General features: G+C 43.4%; 1 protein-coding gene across 10 annotated transcripts in view; it reads right to left on the reverse strand.

Moving 5' to 3' along the window:
• The window catches only part of CFAP100 (cilia and flagella associated protein 100), a 62964-nt gene that overhangs the window by 7496 nt on the left and 33897 nt on the right, over positions 1–21571 (reverse strand). For 9 of the 10 annotated variants that reach the window (XR_012498828.2, XM_088797879.1, XM_019719405.3 and 6 more), the window contains 8 exons: positions 20009–20076; positions 19765–19928; positions 19467–19547; positions 18816–18997; positions 18450–18482; positions 18247–18373; positions 12894–12942; positions 12599–12750 (listed from right to left, as the gene is read on the reverse strand). Coding sequence is in view for 9 of the 10 variants with exons in the window: in XM_088797879.1 (XP_088654005.1) it covers positions 12599–12750; positions 12894–12942; positions 18247–18373; positions 18450–18482; positions 18816–18997; positions 19467–19547; positions 19765–19928; positions 20009–20076 (856 nt within the window). In the remaining variant the exon portion in view is untranslated. Of the gene's footprint in view, positions 1–12598; positions 12751–12893; positions 12943–18246; positions 18483–18815; positions 18998–19466; positions 19548–19764; positions 19929–20008; positions 20077–21571 lie in introns of all 10 variants that reach the window. The other variant, XM_088797882.1, reaches the window with a different exon arrangement.

Below are 21571 nucleotides of genomic sequence, written 5' to 3' on the forward strand. Positions count from 1 at the left end.
GGAATGCTGGAGTCTATTGAACACTTGCAACTTCCAGGGGAAGCCTTGGACAGTAATTGCAGTTAATTTCAGTCAATTTCAGCTCTGAGCATAGTAGCAGCTACCCAGCTAACACTGGCAGCCATATAACAGGCCCCTGTGCAAACTTCCTGGAGCTGCTTGCACAGCCTGTGGGAGTTAGGGTGGGCAAAAAGGACCCTGTATTTCAAATACTGGGAATCTGTGCTCTGATAACAGTTTGGTGCTTCTGATTACAGAGGTGCAGAAAAACAGGTAGCCATTGTTGCACCCGTGCCCCACTGTTGCAACCTCCTCCTCCTTGGCTGCAGTGACTTCCGAGGAACTTAAGGGCTGGTGTTCTTCCCATCCCCTTCATTTGTGTTTTTTCTTTTTCCCCTTTTGAGAACCAGGTACTAAAGACCAAGGACATTAAAAAACAACAGTATATATGGGGGAAAATAGAAAATGACTGTGCATGCCCAGGGAAAGTTTCAGAAAAAAACTAAAAGGACCTTAAGTTTATACCTCAGGCTTAGCACAGAGAACTTTCAAATAAAAACAATAAAAAAAAAACCCTGGCGTAGGGAGAGAATCTGATTTCTAGAGTTATCACATTATTAGATTTGAGTGTTCGATGTTTAACAACAATAACAACAACAAAATCACAAGGCACACACAAACACAAGAACGTATGGCCTGCTCAGAGGGAAAGAAATCAACAGAAACTGTCCCTAAGAAAACCTGGTGTGAGATACACTAAATTCTGGAGCTGAAAGTACAATAACTGAAATGAAAAATTCACTGGAGGGATTCAAAGGCAGATTTGAGCAGGGAGAAGAAAGAATAAGTGATATTGAAAACATGACAATGGAAACTATCAAGGCTGAGGAACAGAAAGGAAAAAGACTTAAGAAAAGCAGATAGAGCCTAAAGAATCTATGGAACATCATCAAGAGGACCAATATATGCATCTTGGGTGTTCCAGAAGAAGAAGAGAAAGAAAGATGCAGAGAAAATATTTGAAGAAATAATGGCTGAAAACTTCCCAAGTAGGATGAAAGACATGATTGTAAACATCCAAAAACAAAAAAAAACAACAAAAAAACACCAAAAACAAACACACACACACACAAAACACACAAGGAACTCAAGAGGATATCAGACACGCACACTGAAATGCATTATAATCAACTATCACAGAAAAATCAAAAGCCAAAGCCAAAGAATCTTGAAAGCAGCAAGAGAGAAGATCATTACATACAAATGATCTTAAATAGGTTATCAACAGATCTCTCATTAGAAACTTTGGTGGCCAGAAGACAGCAGGTTGATAATGTTCAAAGTACAAAAACAAAAAACAAACAAAAATCAACACCTCAAACCAAAAAAACAAAAACAAAAACAAAAAAACCACTGTCAACCAAGAATCCTATGTCTGGTAAAACTGTGCTTTAAAAATGAGGAAGAAGTTAAGACATTCCCAGATAAACAAAAGCTGATGAAAATCAGAGATGAAAGAAACCTAAAGTGCAACATACCAAAGTTTATGGGACAATGCAGAAGTGGTGCTTAGAGAGAAATTTATCGCTATAAACACTTACCTTTAAAAAAGAAGGAAAGTTCTGAAAAATCAACAACCTAACTTGACAACATAAACAACTTCTAGAAAAAGAACAAATTAAACCTAAAGCTAAAAGAAGAAATGAAATAATAAATATTAGAAGAGAAAAACAAAATAGAGAATAGAAAAACAGTTGGTTCTTTGATAAGATCCACAAAATTGACAAATCTTTAGCTTAGATGGACTGAGGAAAACACCAAAATACTAAAATCATAAATGAAATTGGGGGCATTACTACTGATTCTACAGAAATAAAAAGGATTATAAAGGTACTATGAACAATTGTACCCCACCCAAATTGGACAACTTAGATGAAATTAAAAATTCCTGAAAACCCAAAATTTACCAAGACTAAATCATGTAGAAAATATGAATAGACCTACAACCACTAAGGAGATTGAATCAGTAACGAAAAAATCTAATACCAATCCTTAAAGATTTTCAAAAGTTGAAGAGAAGGGAACTACACTTCCTAACTCATTCTATGAGACCAGAATAACCATGATGCCAAAGCCGGTCAAAGACACCACGAGAAAAGAAAGTACAGACTAATATCCCTTATGAACACTCATGCAAAAACTTCAGCAAAATATTAGCAAACAGAATTTAGCAGCATATTAAGAGGGTTATACAACATGACCAAGTGGGACTTATTCCTGGAATGCAAGGATGGTTCTAAAGTACAACAATCAAGGTAATATACGACATGAACAGATGAAGGAAAAACATCACAAAAACATCTCAATTGATGCAGAAATAGGAACTAACGAAATCCAACAGCCTTTCATGATAAAACACTCAACAAAATAGGAATAAAAGGAAACTACCTTCACAAAATGTAAGCCATATATAAGAAACCCATAGCAAACATCATACTCAATGGTGAAAGACTGAAAGTCTTTCCTATAAGATCAGGAACATAGTAAAGATGCCCACTTTCACCACTGCTATTCAACATAGTACTGGAACTTCTAACCAGAGCAATTAGGTAAGAAAAATAAATAAAAGGCATTGAAATTGGAAAGGAAGAAGTAAAATTATCTGTTTGCAGATGATATGATCTTATATGTAGAAACCCCCAAAGATTCCACAACAAAGCTGTTAGAATTAATAAATGAACTCAACAGGGTCAACAAAATCAGTTGTATTGAAAAAAAATCATAAACAATCTGAAAAGGAAAACAAAAAAACATTCCTTTACAATAACATTAAAAAGAAGAAAATACTTAGGAATAAACTTAGTCAAGAAGGTGACTTATACAATGAAAACTACAAAACACTGTTGAAAGAAAGACATAAATAAATGGAAATACAGCCCATGTTTATGGATTAGAAGACAATATTCTTAAACTGCGAATACTACCCAAAGTGATCTACAGATTCAATGCAACCCCTATCAATTCCTTTTTTTTTTTTTTGCCAGAAAAAGAAAAACCCATCCTAAAATTCAAACTCAAGTGACCCCAAGCAGCCAAAAACAATCCTGAAAAAGAACAAAACTGAAGGACTCACACTTCCTGATGATTTCAAAGCTTAACACAAAGCTACTCTAATCAAAGAAGTGTGGTATTAGCATAAACAAGTAGACCAATGGAATAGAGAATCCAGAAATAAGCCCTCACATATATGGTCAAATAATTTTGTCAAGGGTGCCAAAACCATTCAATGGGGGAAAGATAGTCTTTTCAATAAATGGTGCTGGGGAAACTGGATATTCACATGCAAAAGAATAAAGTTAGACCCTTACCGAAACTTGTATACAAAAATTGACTAAAAATGGATCAAGGACCTAAATTTAAGATCTGAAACAATAAAACTATTAGAAGACAACATAGTGCAAAACCCTCATGGCATTGATTTGGGCAATGATTTCTTGGCTATGACACCAAAGGCATAGGCAGCAACAACAACAAAAATAGACAAATTTGACTTCATGAAAAAATTTTAAAATTTGCATAAAAAGACACTATTCACAGGTGTAAAAGCCCACAGAATAGGAGCAAATATTTGTAAATAATGTATTTGTTAAGGTATTATAATCCAGAATATATAGAGAACTATTAAAACTCAATAACTACAAAAAAACAACAACACACAAAACCCTGATTCAAAATAGGAAAAGAACTTGAATAGACATTTCTGAAGAGAAGATACAAGGTGTGATCAAACAATATGGCAAATGTTTAAATTAAAAAAAAAATTACTACAGTAAAAGACACATTGCCATTAATCCCCCCAAAACACTCCCCCTCACTTCAAACACATTTATCCCATCATTCTTGCCACTTTCTGAAGCTTTTCTGGAAGTCCTCTTTCATGAGTATCTCCAGTTGCACTGTCATGGCTGCCTCGATGTCCTGAAACGATTCAAAATGTTTACATTTCATGGTCATTTTGACTTTGGGGAAGAGCCAGAAGTCACATGATGCCAGATCCAGTGAATAAGGTGGATGAGGATACACTGTAATGTTTTTATTTGACAGAAATTCCAGAAGCGATCTGTGACACACGTGTGGTCACAAAATATGGTGAATGCTGTCGAGTGCCATCCAACGGAAAGGCGGGGATCTTCAATACAGGAAGTGGCATGTCAAACCTTAGTCTCAACTTGTTCAGTGCACTCATTTGAGAGAAGGTGTGTTTTAAAGTGTGCCGTAAATCATCCTCCATCATGACAACACTCTGTGCCACACATCACTTCTGGTATATGGCAATTTCTGTCAAATAAAAACATTACGGTGTGTCCTCCTTATTCACTGGATCTGGCACCATGGGACTTCTGGCTCTTCCCCAAAGTCACAATGACCATGAAAGGTAAACGTTTTTGAATCAAGGCAGCCATGAGAGCGCAACTAAAGACACTCACGAAAGAGGACTTCCAGGACTGCTTCAGAAAGTGGCAAGAACAATGGGATAAGTGTGCAAAACAAGGGGTAATATTTTGAGGGGTATTAATGGTCTTTCACTGTAATAAATTGTTTAAACATTCACCATATTGTTTAATCACACCTTGTATGTGAATGACCAATAAGCACTTGAAAATGAAGGAAATGTAAATCAAATGCAAATCAAAACTATAATGAGATACCACCTCATACCCATTAGGATGGCTACTATAAAAAACAATAGAAAGCAGTAAATGTTGGCAAGGATGTGGAGAAATTGGAACCCTTGTGCCCTGGAGGTGGTACAGCTGTTGTGGAAAAACAGTATGGCAGTCCCTTTAAAAGTTAAAAATAAAATTATCATATGATTCAGCAATTCCACTTCTGGGTATATATACCCAAAATAATTGAAAGTAGGTCTTGAAGAAGTATTTGTATACATGTTCATAGCAGCATTATTTACAATAGCTAAAATGTGGAAGCAACCCAGATGTCCATTGTAGGATGATTGGGTAACCAAAATGTGGTCTATACTTACAATGGAATATGATTAAGCCTTAAAAAGTAAGGCAATTCTGCAATATGCTACAGCATGGATGAACCTTGAGGACATAATGCTAAGTGAAATAAGTCAGTCACAATAAGACAAATACTGTATTATTCCACTTATATAAGGTAATTGTAATAGTCAGAAGCATAAAAACAAAGTAGAATGGTGGTTATCAGGGGCTGAGGGGTGGGAGAATGGATTATTGTTTAATACTAATACAGCTGGTATAGAGCTTCAGTTTTGCATTACGGATGGTGGTAATGGCTGCATAACAATGTGAATTACTGAATACCACTGAATTGCTCACTTAGAAATGCTTAAGATGGTAAATTTCATGTAATGTGGATTTTATCACAATAAAAGAAAAAGAAAAAATGAAATAGAGACCCTTCTCACCCCGACAAACTTGACAGTGATACTCCACTAAATCCTGGCATTTAAGATTCTAGAGAAAACGAGTGATGCACACTTAGTTCTGGTTCCTTTATAAGTACCTGTCTTTTGTTGGTTTCCCTTGTCTGCTTTGGCATCGTAGTATTTTCTTCTTGCTCTCTAACCCCATAGGAGGAGTTAAGTGTGAGCCCCTCTCCCTGTACTTTTGCCTGGCCTTTGTTTCAGTCCAGGCTAGTTTTCATTTGCCATTGTATTGGCTTTCTCTTCTTCCTTTTGTCTGTCCTCATCTCCTGGAATTCCTTGCACACGTCACCTACATGTATTCTCTCTGGAGTCCTGACTTTTCTCCTGTTGTTTCATCTTGTTCTTCTCAGAGTTCTGGGAGCTGTCCCAGTTATCGTTTTCACCTTTGCTGACCTGATTGCTGGTTGTGTCCAGTCCCCATTGTAATCTTAACCCACGTGGGCTTTCCTGTGCACGGATGGGTCTCTGGTGGCAGGGGAGCAGCCTCTTGAGACAGAAATTAAGATGTTTCTTCTAATTCTTGCAGTATCTACATTTACTTGGATTGCTCAAACATATCCCCTTAATGAATGTACTTTCTCATGTTTCTGGTGACATTTTTCTGTTTGATTTTCCTTAAAGCTGGAAGTCAGTGCGAGTCCAGCACTGCAGACTTAAGATGAGTTGTGTCATTTTAATTGAGTGTCAAGATGGAGCTTGGGCTGCTGGCAGATGTGCAGACTGGTTTTCCCCTGAGGGATGGGGTCTAATTTCCATGTCTGAGTGGCAGCCATGGGTTGCAGGTGCCTAGTGTGGCTGCTAAGACTGCCTACACAAGTTCTTGCCTCAGCCACAGGTTGGCCCTGGAAAGTACTTGCCATAGAATGTGGCACCTCAGTTGTAGTTGGCCTTGTTTTGGCAGGAGATGGCTTGCCTTATAACCCTTATGTGCCCAGTCAATATACAGAGGCTAGTGACAAAGTCAAACCTGAAAAGTCCTAAATTCACCAAATAATGTTTTATCAAGGTTTAATTTACATATCATAAAATGTACACATTTTATGTGTACTGTTTAATGAAGTTTGACAAATTTATACACCTGTGTCAGGATACACATATCAAGATGCAGAACCTTTTCATCACCCTTCAAGATTCTTCATGCCCCTTCATATTGATCCTCTCCCTTCCCCAGCTGCAGGCACTATGGGCCAATATCTCTCACTCTAGATTCCTTTTGCCCATGTGGTGCATGGACCTTTCAGAAGGCCCCCCAGTGACACTGGCCTCCTCAAAGGTATGCACACCCTTGAACGTGTGCTGAACCCCACAACTTGCTTCTAACCAATGGAATATGGGATGGGATGTCATTTAAGTGATTAGGTTACAAAAGATCAACTTCCATCTTGCTAGCAGACTCTCTCTGCTACCTTTTTGTCTTGCACACTTTGAAGAAGCAAGCTGCCATATCAGAGAGCCCACATGGCAAGGGTGGCCTCTAGCCAATGGGCAATAAGGATTAAAATCCTACCAACAGCCACATGAATGAGCTGGGAAGTGGCTCCTTTCCCATGTGCAGTCTTGGGATAACTGGAGGCTAGCCACCACCTGGATGGCAATTTATGAGATGCCCACAATAGAAGACATAGCCTAGCTGTACCCAGATTCCTGATCCACAGAAAGCAGGAGATAATACATGTGTGTTATATTAAGTCACCAAGTTTTTGGGTAATTTGTTACACAGCAATAGATAACTAATACAGCTGGTTCTAGCACTTGAATTAATGTAGTCAGTATTCTTTGGGTGTCTGGCTTGTTACCCTCAGCATAATGCTTGTTAGGTCCATCCATGTTGTTGCCTGTGTTAACAATTTGTTCCTTTTTATTGATAAGTAGATTTCCATGGTGTGTAATTGCCCCCTCATGTCCATGTCCTAATCCCAGAACCTATGAATATATTATGTTATTTGGCAAGGGGGAACCGAGGTTAAAGGTGGAATTAAGGTTGCTAGCCAGCTGACTTTGAGATGGGGAGATTATCCTGGATTATCCAGTTGTGCCCAATGTAATCACAAGGGTCCTTATAAATGGAAGAGGGAAGCAGGAAAGAGAGTCAAGTGATGCTATGTGAGAAAGACCCAACTGGCATTACTGGTTTGAAAACGGAAGGGAGCAAAGGAATGTGGGTGGCATCTAGAAGCTGGGACAGACAAGAAAAAACTTCTCTTTTACAACCTCTAGAAAGGAATGCAGCCCTGCCAACACCTTGATTTTAGTTTATTGAGACCCATTTCAGAGTTATGGCCTCCAGAACTATAGAAGAATAAATGTGTGTTCTTTTGAGCCACTTGGTTTGTGATAATTTGTTACAGCAGCAATAGAAATCTAATGCACATAGTATGGATATACCACATTTTGTTTATCCACTCACCTACTGATGGACATGTGGGTTGTTTCCAGGTCTTGGCTATTAGTATGAACAATTTTGTTGTGAACATTCCTGGGATTTTTTGGGTACACTGTCTCTGACACAGACACTCTTTCTTCCATTGTTGGAACAGGCTGATCATTTACTGCTGTATATATTATTTAAATAGAGACTTTACGTTTTAAAGCAGTTTTTAGTTCAGAGCAAAATTGAGCAGAAAGTACAGAGATTTCCCAAATATCCTCTGCACCCCACCATGTCTCCCACTATCAACATCCTGCACTAGAGTGGTGTTTTTTTTACAGTCGATGAACCTACACTGACATCGTTATCCCCCAAAGTCCATAATTTACATGAGGTTCACTCTTCATGTTGTACATTCTGTGGCTTTTGAAAAATGTGTAACACGTACCCACAATTACAGTATCATACAAAATAGTTTCACTGCCCTAAAAATCCTATCTTCCACCTATTCACCCTTCCTTCCCCCTAACCCTTGGCAACCACTGATCTTTTTACTGTCTCCATAGTTTTGCCTTTTCCAGGATGTCCAATAGTTGGAATCACACAGTATGTAACTTTTCAGATTGTAACTTAGTAACGTGCATTTAAGGTGCCCCCTGTCCCCCTGCCCCCTCTATGTCTTTTCATGGCTTGATAGCTCATTTCTTTTCAGTGCTGAATAATATTCCATCGTCTGGATGTACCACAGTCTATCCAGTCATCTATAAGTAGAAGGACATCTTGGTTGCCTCCAAATTTTGGCAAGTACAAATAAAGCTGCCATAAACATCTATGTACAGGTTTTTGAGTGGACATAAGTTTTCTATTCCTTTGGGTAAATACTAAGGAACATGATTGCTGGATCATATGGTAAAAGTATGTTTAATTTTGTAAGAAACCACCAAACTGTCTTCCAAAGTGGCTGTACTAGTTTGCATTCCCACCAGCAATGAATGAGAATCTCTGTTGCTCCACATACTTGCCAGCATTTGCTCATGTCAGTTTTGGACGTTGGCCATTGTAATAGGTGTGTAGTAGTATCTGCCTCATTTTTGTTTTAAGATGCAATTCCCTGATGACACCTGATGTTGAACATGCTTATTTGCCATCTGTATATCTTCTTTGATGAGGTGTCTGTTCAGGTCTGTGGCCCATTTTAAAATTGTGATGTTCCTTTTCTTGTTGTTGAATTTTAAGCATTCTTTGTATATTTTGGATAACAGTCCTTTATCAGATATGTATTTTGCAAATATTTTTTCCCAGCTAGTGGCTTGTCTTCTCAATCTCTTCACATTGCTTTACATAGAGCCGAAGTTTTAATTTTAGTGAAGTCTGCTTATCAATTCTTTTTTTAATGAAAATTATTGCTTTGGTGTTGTATCTAAAAAGTCATCAGCATACCCATGACCATCCAGATTTTCTCCTATGTTACCTTTTAGGAGTTTTACAGTTTTGCATTTTACATTTAGGTCTATGATCCATTTTAAGTTAGTTTTTGTGAAGGATTTATGGTCTGTGTCTAGATTTCTTTTTTTTGCATGTGTATGTCTAGTTGTTCCAGTACCATTTGTTGAAAAGGTTTCCATTATATAGGTTTTCCCTCGCTATCTGAAAGTGGAGCGTTCCTCTGAAGCCTTCCATAAGTTGAAATAGTATGCAGCAAAAAGTATCCCCTGCTTTCTGAAAGTTCGCATTATGCTACTTCACTTTTACAAAAGACCTACATTAGTATTGTAACAGCTCTTTTTGTAAAAGAGAAAATCCTCTTTGGATTTCTCTCAGTTAGAGAAAACCGGTAATAATGTAGGTCTTTCATAAAAGCAAAGTGGTGTAACGAGAACTTTTGGAGAGTCGGGGATACCTGTATTGTTTTTGCTCCTTTGTCAAAGATCAGTTGACTATATTTGTGTGGGTCTATTTCTGGGCTCTCTGTTCTGTTCCATTGATCTATTTGTGTATTCTTTGACTAATACCACATGTCTTCATTACTGTAGCTTAATAATAAAAGTCAGGTAGTGGAAGTCTTCCAACTCTGTTCTCCTTCAATATTGTGTTGGCTATTCTGGGTCTCTTATCTCTTCATATAAACTTTAAAATCAGTTCGTTGATATGTACAAAATAACTTGCTGGGATTTTGATTGGGATTACATTGAATCTATAGATCAATTTAGGAAGAACTGATATCTTGACAATATTGAGTCTTCCTATCCATGAACATGAAATATCTCTTTATTTAGTTCTTTGATTTCATTCATTAGAATCTGGTAATTTTCCTCATATAGACCGTGTTTCCCCACAAATAAGATCTAGCTGGACAATAAGCTCTAATGCGTTTTTGAGCAAAAATTAATATAAGACCCAGTCTTATTTTATTATAATATAAGACCAGGTCATATAATATAATATAATATAATATAATATAATATAATATAATATAATATAATATAATATAATATAATAATGCCAGGTCTTATATTAATTTTTGCTCCAAAAGATGCATTAAAGCTGATTGTCCAGCTAGGTCTTATTTTTGGAGAAACAGGGGATCTTGTACATGTTTTGTTAGATTTATACCTAAGCATTTCATTTTCTGGGGTGCTAATGTAAATGGTATTTTGTTTTCAATTTCCACTTGTTCATTGCTGGTATATAGGAAAGTGATTGACTTTTGTATATTAACTTCATATCCTATGAACTTGCTACAGTGGCTTATTCGTTACAGGAGGTTTTTTGGTTGATTTTTTCAGATTTTCTACATAGACAGTCATGTCATCTACAAACAACGACAGCTTTATTTCTTCCTTCCTAATCTATATAACTTTTATTTCATTTTCTTGTCTTACTGCATTAGGTAGGGCTTCAGGTATGATGTTGATAAGGAATAGAGAGAGAGGACAGGTTTGCCTCGTTCCTGATCTTAGCAGGAAAGCTTTAAGTATGATGTTAACTGTAGGGTTTTTATAGATATGCTTTATCAAGTTCAGGAAGTTCCCCTCTATTCCTAATTTATTGAGAGTTTTTATTATGAATCGTTGTTTGATTTTATCGAATGCTTTTTCTGCATCTATTGACATGCTCATGTGCTTTTTCTTCTTTAGCTTGTTGATTGATTTTCAAATGGAACCAGCCTTGCATACCTGGGGAAAAATCTCACTTGGTCATAATACATAATTCTTTTTATATATTGTTGAATACAATTTGCTAATATTTTGTTGAGGATTTTTACATCTATGGTCATGAGCGATACTGGTCTATAGTTTCCTTGTGATGCTTTTGTCTGGTTTTGGTGTTAGGGTAATAATGGTCACATAAACTGAGTTAGGAAGTATCTATTATCTAGAAGAGGTTACACAGAACTGGTATAATTTCTTCCTTAAATATTTGGTAGAATTCACCTGTGAACCCATCTGGGTCTGAAGCACTTTTGGAAGGTTATTAATTATTGATTCAATTTCCTAAATATATAGGCCTATTCAGATTGTTTATTTGTTGTTTTTTACAGTTTTTTTTTTTTTTCCCCCTGAGAAAGGGTGGTTCAGTTCATGGAAGTTAAATGCATATGGGATATGAATCCCCTGGAAATAAAGTGTTAGTGCTCTCAGGTTGGCTCAGCTGATGAAGTGACTCAGTGGCCTGAAGACCAGCTATTGGACAGCTCCTCCAGGATTCTGTGAGGTTTACATGTACATGCATGTGTCCTCTCAACAGGTGCCAGGAATCTGGGAAGCTGCCTGCCTCTCCCCAGCTCATCTCTCTGTGTGTCTCTGCTACCTTTCAGCTTTCTAGGAAATACAATCTTGCCTGAGAGCTGGTGATTTCACATCACTCTGGAGACTCCCAGCAGGAGACTCTCCATGGCAAGACATGGACCAGCAAGACACGGGTACTCAGGAACATAGTTTTCCCATAGTTTATTAAATCACTGGGCTGGCTTCCACCTCAGGGCCTTTGCACTTGCTTTTCCTCTGCCTGTCACCTTTTTTTCCCATATCACCCTGTGGCTTCCCATCACTCAGGAAGTGCCTGGCTCAAAGGACATCTTCTCCTGGAAGCCTCCTCTGCCCCACCCATATGCTACCACTCTCCACTTCAGTTTCCTTCTCATAGCATTCTCTTTATTTTCCTCCTAGAATGTGTCAATATCTACAAGTCAGATCTGAGAGCCTACCTGTCTGTCTGCCCATACGAAATGTTAGCTCCATGAGACAGGGCCTTGCTTTATCCTTGGAGGGCCTAGACCTAGGCCTGACCCAGAATAGGTGCTCAATCTGTGTTTGGGAGTAAATTCCTTGTTCCCAACAGGCCTCATGTAGTGCTCCAGCCTGACCCTACCTAGCCCAGCTCTCCTGGGCCTGATATCAGCAGAAGAACACACCCAGGTGGTCCTTGGAGATGTCCTTTCTGGCTACAGAATGCTTCAGGGTGGGGATGGACCTGTCTGGTGTGCCTCCACCCACATGACCTACTCCCAGGCTGCTCCTGGGTTCCCATGACTCTCAGCTCCTCAGTCCAATAGGACACACCCTCTCATCTGAGCCAGACCTATAAGACTTCAAATGGAGCTTTCCAGAAAACTGAAGCCAGGTAAGGGCTAGGGCCATGGACAGGGAGGGTGGGAGGCCACACAGCCCAGGTCCCAGTGGCTGTGTGGGTCCTAGGATGACAGCCAGTGACAAAGCCCACCCCCACTGGCCTGGGCAGCCCCACGTGAGACCTACATGATGAGCTGGGTATTTTTCAGGGTGAAGCTCAGCTCCTCCAAAGTCTCCTCGATCTCCTGCGTGTTCTGGATCAGTGAGAGGTTCTGCTCCTCCAGCTCTGTGAAGACGTCCAGGAGCTGCTGGGGCTCCGTGAAATATAGCTCCAGCTCCTGCAAAAAGAGCCATGTGTGCGAGGCACCAGCAGTGCATGGGTGTGTGTGTGTGTGTGTGTGTGTGTGTGTATATGTGTGTGTAGAGGGGGGTAGGGGGGATTCTGGTTCCCACAAGCCCCGCCCAGAGTAGGGCCACTGACCTCCCCATCACTGTCTGAGTCCTCCTGCACAGGGAGGGCAGAACTCGACCTGTGGAGAGATGTGGGGTCAAAGCACCAGGGCCTAACCTGTGCACGGAAGTCCGATGGCTGTTGTGCCCCATCCCAGTGGTGTAGATGCCTGGCGTTTCCACAGCATCTCTCCACCCTTACACCCCTCGTCCTCCTCATCCATCACACAAGTTGCTTTGGTGGTGGCACCAGCTTCCTCTTGGACCCCCAGCTGTTACACAGCCAGGGGGAGTTTCAAAATTCAATTAACTCATCTCACTCTAGCTATAATAAAACTTGGCCTCCTCCCAGGAGCTGTGGGGGCCCTGCCACCTTCCCAGCCCTCGGCTCCCCACCACCCAAGGTTACTCTGCTCCTGCCCTGCAAGCTCCCTTCCTGTCTCTCTATATGCTGACCCTCCTCAGGGCCTTGGCTCCCACTGCTAGGGTTGACCCTCTCCATTTACCATCCTTTTTCTAAAAGCCACTTTCAGGGCCTTTTATGCCCATCTCCCCTATCTAGATTTTGCCCGGGCTCTTGTCATTGATGGCCTGCATTGCTATCCTGTGACACTAACAGCCACTTTTGACTGACCCTGAGCACCCCACAGGGGCAGGGACCATTCTGAGCCAGTCCCCGGGGTGTGGGAAAGGTGGTGTGGGCTTGGAGCACTCAGCACAGGGCTCTGGAAGGCCCCACAGATGCGGAACCAATTCTGCCTGACATCCAGACCTGCTCTCATCACCCTTCTCGCCTGCCTCAGCCTGGGCCCCCATCCTGAATGTGCAGGTTCTGCTTGCCAAAAAGCAGTCAGGGCAGGCTCACAAGCAGAGGAAACTGGGTTGAGGTCGGAGAGACTCCAGGTCCTTATCTACCTACAGTGGAAAGGTGATAAGTGCAGGGCCCTATGGGAGAAGCCACAACTGTACTCAGAGGCTCTGGTCACCTGGCTAATAGGTGGAGGGGTCCAGATGCAAATCCAGACCAGTGTGCTCCCAGACCTCTATTCTCAGGGACTGTCCCAACATGGGGCCTTATAGTGGGAGCTCCAGGGCTGATGGGCGTCCTAGGCAGAGGAAGCATGAGTATCTAACCTCTTGGAGCCTCCATTCAACACTGAACTGGAAATATCCCCTATCGGCTGGGCATTGCAGAGATCAGAGTTAACCCATGGCATGTGCCTGGCCCACCAATGGTGGCTGCTCTCCACAAGGCATGACCATAATTCATAAAGATGAATGTGACCTTGCAAACTGATAGTCCTCAGTCTTTAGGCTGTTCTTCCAGCCTAAGAAGCATCAGTTTGGGACATGGGAGGTTGAGTGTGGAGAACATCTAAGGAGGGAGAGGATGTCCATATGAGCCTAGAGCTCAGGAAACAATGGGAGACAGAACCATGGGAGAAGTGACCAGCCTGTTGTAGAGAAGGAAGGACAGGACAGAGCATGTAAGGGGATGAGCAGAAGATACAGACCCCATGAAGGACAGTGAGAAGGAGGCTTCTGAGCTCCCAGGCCACCCATTGTCCCTATCCCCACTACCACCACCCTCATCCAAGCTGATAAACCATGAAGGTTCCAGAAGGAAGCATAAGAGACTATTTTAGTGCCTTTGGGGTTGGCAAAAATTTCTTAAGTAGGACACAAAAGGCATCAACCATAAAAGCAAAGATTGGTAAATTGGACTCAAAAAATAACATTAAGAGAGTAATAAGCAGAGGGTACGGGGGCAGGGGGTGGTAGATGAGGACAAAAGGGATCAAATATATGGTGATGGAAAGAGAACTGACTCTGGGTGGTGAACATACAATGTGATGTATAGATGATATATTACAGAATTGTACACCTGAAATCTATGCAACTTTGCTAACAATTGTCTCCCCAATAAACTTTAACAAAAGAAAAGAAATTCCTGGGAGCACCAGTTAGCTCAGTTGGTTAGAGCACGGTGCTCTTAACAACAATGTTGCCGGTTCGATCCCCACATGGGCCACTGTGAGCTGTGCCCTCCACAACGAGATTGAAACAACTACTTGACTTGGAGCTGATGGGTCCTGGAAAAACACACTTAAAATAAATAAAACGTTAGAAAAAAATTCCTGTTATCGATATTCATAAAAAAAAAAAAAGAGAGAGAGTAATAAGGCAAGAGAGACTGGGCAGTACTAATAGAAAACAAGAAGAAAAAGGCCAACAATCCAATAAAAATGTACAAAAATTGAAGAGACACTTTTCACAAAGGAAGATAGCTGAATGGTCACATTTTTCATCATGAAAATGTCATTAAAATCATAATGAAACACCACTCCATCCCTGTATTAATCCTACCTTTGATTTTCTGTATTCTGATGCTTTGACATCTGGGGCTCTGCTGACCCTAGATGGACCAACACACTTGAATGTGCTTTTCATATGCAGAACAACTAATCCAGAACCCACATCACAAGCTCTCACACTGGAGGCACTGTCTCTCTGCCTAATCTCCCAGGGTCAGGTCCCAGACGTCTTGGGGCAGCCACAGATCCCTGAAATTATTAAAACAAGCTAATCCTAAGCCTGTTTACCTTGCCTCATCTGTTCTTTTTTGCAGAAATCACAATATAGTCTCCTGTCCAAAGTTCCCCTATTCCCTCTGCTTCCTGACTACCCTGCTGCTTCCCCAGGTGGCCCCCCAGGGTGTGGCATGCCTCCTCCTCTGGGAACTTTGAGTAGCTAACCATCTTTTCAATGGCAGTCATCTCCTGATCTACTGACTTTACTGAACCTCAAATTTCCTATCAATACACTCTATTTTAAAACAACCCTACCACAATAGCTAGACTGGAAGGTACTGACAATACCATGATTTGGTGAGGTAGTAGTAGGGCAGCTGGAACTGTCACGCGTGCTAGCGGGAGTATAACAGGGCAGCCGCTGTGGAGGGCTGTGTGGTAGAAGCTACTAAAGCTAAACATATGCCCACCCTATGAACGAATACTTCCACTCCTATTTTTAACAGAAATAATGCTCATGCATGAAATAGTGCTCAGATAGAAAAGTACAAGAATGTATGCAGCAGCTTTAATCGAAATAGACAAGAATTGGAAATAACCCAAATGATCACCAGTAGGAGAGTGGACCAAGACAATGGGGCTTATTCCCACAGTGAGACACAAAACAGAAGCAAAGAACAGCCTGTGGCTGCACAAAGCCAGCTGGGTGCGGAATGAAAAGATCTACACCCATAGAGCAGCAGTGTTGTTCTAAGTGCATCAAATTCAAGAACAGGAAAAGTGTTCCAGGGTGATCAAGATCAAAACAGCAGTCACTTTCTGGTGTGAGGTCTGACTGGGAGAGGGCACAAGGGAGTTCTGGGCACTGGGAATGTTTTCTATCTGGATCTGGGTGTGATCTCATTGGTATACATGTGTGTAAAAAGTCAAGTGTTCACTAATAGTTTAGTGGTTACCAGAGGGTAAGGGGGATGGGGGGTGGGGGGTGGGAGATGAAGGTAAGGGGGATCAAATATATGGTGATGGAAGGAGAACTGACTCTGGGTGGTGAACACACAATGGGATTTATAGATGATGTAATACAGAATTGTACACCTGAAATCTATGTAATTTTAGTAACAATTGTCACCCCAATAAATTTAATAAAATAAAAAAAAAGATTTGTTTGGTTTGTGACATATCAATAACACCTCAACATAAGAGGGAAAAAAGGAAAAGACCTACATCTGATCATGTCACTGCTTTGCAGGAACTTCCTGGCCTCTGCAGGCCCTGGATCTGAGGGTGGATTATGGAGCCAGAGGCCAGGGTTCCAACTCTACCTGGCTGCTCTGTGCCTTAGTTTCTTCACCTGTCCCTCCATGAGGTGCTAAGGTTTGGGATGGCTGAGCTGTAGGACTAAGGGAACAGGATCATCTGGGGTGAGGCAGTGAGAGGATGGGGCAGACTGAGGATGGATTGGGGCTGGCTGGGGAGGGAGGCAGTGGAGGTGGGGCGGGAGGAGCTGTCCTGTGGTCATTGGTCACTGCTGCAGAACACAGGGGCTGTGTGTGGAGTGTCAGGGGAATTGCAGGAAGAAATCCAGGAGGTGTCCAAGAAGTGCTCGGTGGTCCCAGAGGTAGGAACTGGAGGAGCTATGGGGCAAGAGTCACTGGAGCTGGAACTTGCCCCCAGAAGGAGGCCTGCCCTTCAGCTGGAGCCTCCTGGATAATTGATGGAGCTGTCAGACACTGGAACAATTCTGCACAGCTGGCAGACCCATCTCTGAGCCCCTCTGTGACAGTGATTTTAATGTGTCAACTTGGCTAGGTCAAACATTATTCTAGATGTTCCTATAAAAGTGTTTTTTAGATGAGATTAATAATTACTCAGTAGCCTGAGTAATGCAGATGACCCACTATAATGTGGAACATTATAAATATAATGGCAAAACAGTGAGATGTGCGGTGTCAGTTCCCCCATGAAAGGAAGGATCAGCATAAGAAAACCACCTTTGCTTGTATTCGGGTCGAATCATAAGCACATGCCAGTACTTTTTTGACAGAGAAACGCAACAATTTAATAGGGTTCAACATCCTATTTGCATAAAAATTGCTGGAAGGACACGCAGGAAGTAATAAAACTCATTGCAGCGCTGCCCAAGGCTTCCTGGGCCCACAGCCTGGAAGGAGGTGCGTGAGGACTAGGGCTTAAGATTTCTCAGTTTACACCTTCTACATAGTTGTGATTTTTGTGACTGCTTCAGTGAAGGAGGAAAAGTAACTGCAGCTAAACATACCCTATGAACCAGGTAGGGTGGGTGGGGTGGGTGGGATGGGGACAGTTCTGGCCTTGCAGCCCTCCATGGAAGGACAGGTTTGCACTGGCCCCTGGATCTGTTTGGGGTTTCTGTCTCTCCTCGTGTTTTTTAGGTTTGAAAGTAAGCATCACACTTAAATCTGGGTAATTTCCTGAAGAAGTCTATATTTCTGGCTTTTCTTGAATGGTTCTGGAGCTCTGGCCCCTGGGCCGGGGTTCTCTGGCCACAGAAGGCTAGTAGAGGGTATGTGCCATCCTGTCCGTGTGCCCACCTGGCTGCCCTCATCTCTGCACATTTGACTAGTCCATTAGCACCCAAATGGACCACCCTAGGCTTAAGTTTACTGAATCAGGAAGAAATAAACCTTTGTTGTGGAAGCCTTTTGATTTTCCAGCTTAATTCAGACTATACACCCTCCTGGTTGGGAACAGCCCTCTGCACACTCTCCCCCTCGGGGAGTCTGGACCCATCCTGGAACCCCTGGACTGGAGCCACTGAGAAGCACTCCCCACCAGGCCCCACCCACTTCCACAGCTCCCCTCAAGCCGACTCACCCTTTGGGGTCCAGCCCACCACTCACTCTGGGCTGGCTGCCCTGCTGGAGGCTGATGGCGCTAGATAGGATCTGCCCCGCCTGTATCACCTTTAGCACTTTCCAGGACTTCCTTGGGCTCTGACCCTCTGGGGAAAGCAGAGGAGTGGTTTCCATGTGGCTCAGCCTGGAGCAGTGCCCCTCCGGCCCGGGGCAGCCACGTACCTCTGGAGACTTTCTTGCCTTTGATCCCTGGCCCTACAAGAAGCAAGGGAGGGGTCCCAGATGGTCTCAGCTAGAACCAGGCCTGCAGCGACACTGCTTAGGGGCACAGGGCTTCCCAGGACCCCTCAGTGGCAGGAGGGACATGCATAGGTGGAAAGCCCCTTGGGTTTCAGTTGAGAACCAGCCCCTCTTCCTTAAGTGGGTGCTTGGGCTGAGCCACGATTAGCTAAGCGGTGGCTGCTGCCTGTCTGGGGCTCTGCAGGGTTTGACAGGGACCAAGCCCACGGCCTGGACGCCTCCAAGGACCCTGCAAGCTGGGCACAGGGCCTGGGGGGGCCTGGGGACCTGTCTTCTCTTTTCTGCTACCTTTGTCCCCTTTTGTGGAGAACAAAGTATTCTCTTTGGGGGCTTCGGTGACTTCCTTGGCCTTTTTGAGAGCCAAGTGTTTCTTCTCTTGTTCTTCCAACCACTCCTTGGGTGACAACTTATACAGGAAATTCTTGTAGACTTTATAATGCTGCAGTATGTCTTCAAATTTGGAGATTTCACTAGAACCGGGTAGGGGACAGGTGAAGTCAGGCTCTGCCCACTGAGAGGCCCCTCCAGAGGGACCCCTTTTACACCCTGGCCAAACAGGACAGACACAGGAACACTGCCATGTCAAGGAAAGAATGCCCACCCTGCAGGGACCAATGTGGGTTAGACCTCCCAGAGTTACAGCTCTCAGGGACTCTGTCTGCCCTCTCCCAGGGTGGAGCCCAGGGGCCCCAGAGCCATGTGAGCCCTGTCTCCTGGTGATGTGGCCTTGGAAAAGTCACTGAATCTCTGGCCTTCTGGCCTCAGTCACTTCATCTGTAAGATGGGCAGCAGACTACAGTGCTTCGAAGCCCTGAGATACTTAGGGTTCAGTGGTAAAGTGATAAGGTTTGCATTGTGTGGGGCTCCCTTTGGCTAGGGGAGAGTGGAAGAGGAAAATGTGGTCAGGCCAGCCCAGGCCCAGCTTGCCTCTGACCTCACCTTTTTATGTTCCTGATCTGGATGGTCAGATCACGAATCTCAGTGATCTTTGCCACCTTTGCTTTGGTCTCCTTCTCCGCCCTGGAGAGTAGGTGGGGGCAGAGAGCCAAATTCAGATTGTTAAAGAAAAGTGTCCACACTGCCCTCAGGCCAGGGACCTGGGTTGGGGTCAAGGTAAAGGTGGGGTCAGAGGTTAGGGTCAAGGACCAGGTCCAGGCTGGGTTGGGTGGGTGTGCACTGGCCCAGTGGACAATGGGGGTGGCACATGGCCAGCCAGTCCCTGGTGCCACAGGCTTACGCTCTCAGGGCCTGCACAGAGCTGCGGTCATTCTCCCTGAGGAACTTATCGAACAGGGCCGAGTCCTTTTCCAGGGACCTCTCAGCTCGCTCCAGCTCCGCCTCCTCCTTAGTCACCAGCATCTCCAGCCGCTGGATCTCGCTTCGCTTCATACCCAGGGCATACTGGGGCCACCAGAGCAAGAGTCACACTCCTCACTGGGACAGCCCACCCAGGTCCCCGACATGGGAGCAGCAAGGCCTACCTGGATGAGGAACATTTGCCGCTTCTGGTTGATGTACTTGTTTATGTTATCAGATTCCCCTTTCTTTTCTGCAATGAGAGGAAGGAGGCATCCAGGGCATGGGGCGGGCAGTGGGAGAGAGACCCAGGCCCATGGCAGAGGATGGGGACACAGCCAGTTAGTGGGGAGCCAGTCAATTGCTCCCCATGCAGTGCTCTGCTGCAAGGCCCAGGTTATTACAGAGACCATGGGAGAGTGGGCCCTGTCTACAGCAAAAGGAGAGAAGGCTTTGCTGATATATTACATCTCCATGCCTGGAGACTGGTCCCGGTGGGAAGACTCTCTCTTGCTGTAGCACTCTTCTCACCTGGAATGAGACTCTGGACACCCTTGCCCTGAAAATTTCACCAAGCTGAACTTAATAACAAAAGGCCTATTGGCCAGGACCTGAATGAGGGTGGTGAGAGAAAAGTGGGGCAGCATGATCTCTACTTGGGGTACCCTAAGTCCCCAGGGCTCAATTTGAGCAGCAGGTAAGTCTACACCGCAGGAAGAAATTATGGTGGACATCTGGACAACCTCTCAGAGTGCAAGCAGAGAGGCAGCGCAGTGGGGCCAAGGGCCGTGGGGGCCTCTTTCCTTGGTCTTTCTGGAGAGGAAACTCTAGACATGTCTCAATTTTGGAGAGCCCAGGGACTGTGGAAAGGACTGTAGAACCATGTGGCTAGAATCTCTTGTCTCTCATATCCTCTTCTTTCCAGATGCACATGTTATGGTGCAGGAGTCCTGTTTTAAGTCTAGATGCCTGGCAACGAGCCCACTAGACCCTTGCCTCTCTGCTCTACCTTGGGGAAGGCCCATCTCCTCACTGGAAGCCAAAGCTGGGAAAGTGACGAGTCTTGTGCTTAAACCTGCCCGGTCCAGGCTTCCCTATTCAGGTGCCACCTGCCTCTGCTAGGTCTTAGGAATGGAACGTGGAGGCAGAAAGGAAACACGTGCTCTGTGCACCTCCATGCAGAGTTTGCAAACAATCGTCACAGCAAGCTCAGGGCTTTCTATCCCCCAAAACAAGCCATGTGTGTCAGGGCTATAGTCACATCCAGTACACTTGTAGTTGCACTGGGTTCCAGGACTCTCTGATCTCAACTGTTTCTTTCTAGCTTAGTGATGTTATACTTTATCATCTGTGTTGATAGATTATTAGTGTGTTCTCAATATTTAAGATTTCCTACTGGGTCAGAAAATAACAGCTCTCACACACATAGTTCTTTCTCACTACGTGCAGTGTCTAAAAGATGTTGAATCTCACAACCATGAGGTTGGTACTGTCATCAGTGAGGAGAGGGAACTATGGTGCAAAGGAGTTAGCTAACTTGCCCAGGGTGGTGCAGCCATTAAATCCTGAAGCTGAGATCTGAACCCAGGAAATCTAGTTCCACATTGATGCTTTTCACTTCCAAGTTAAATGCCTATTTTATACAGCCTGCATTCACTGGTCAACATTCAGAATGCTTGCAATACTGGGATTCAGAGACTTTTAGACTTGCTCTCCATCTGGAATTGATCATTGTGATGGTGGAGGCA

Source organism: Rhinolophus sinicus, chromosome 4, assembly GCF_057876585.1.
Source record: "Rhinolophus sinicus isolate RSI-liver-muscle chromosome 4, RSI-T2T, whole genome shotgun sequence".
NCBI classification, from domain to species: domain Eukaryota; kingdom Metazoa; phylum Chordata; class Mammalia; order Chiroptera; family Rhinolophidae; genus Rhinolophus; species Rhinolophus sinicus.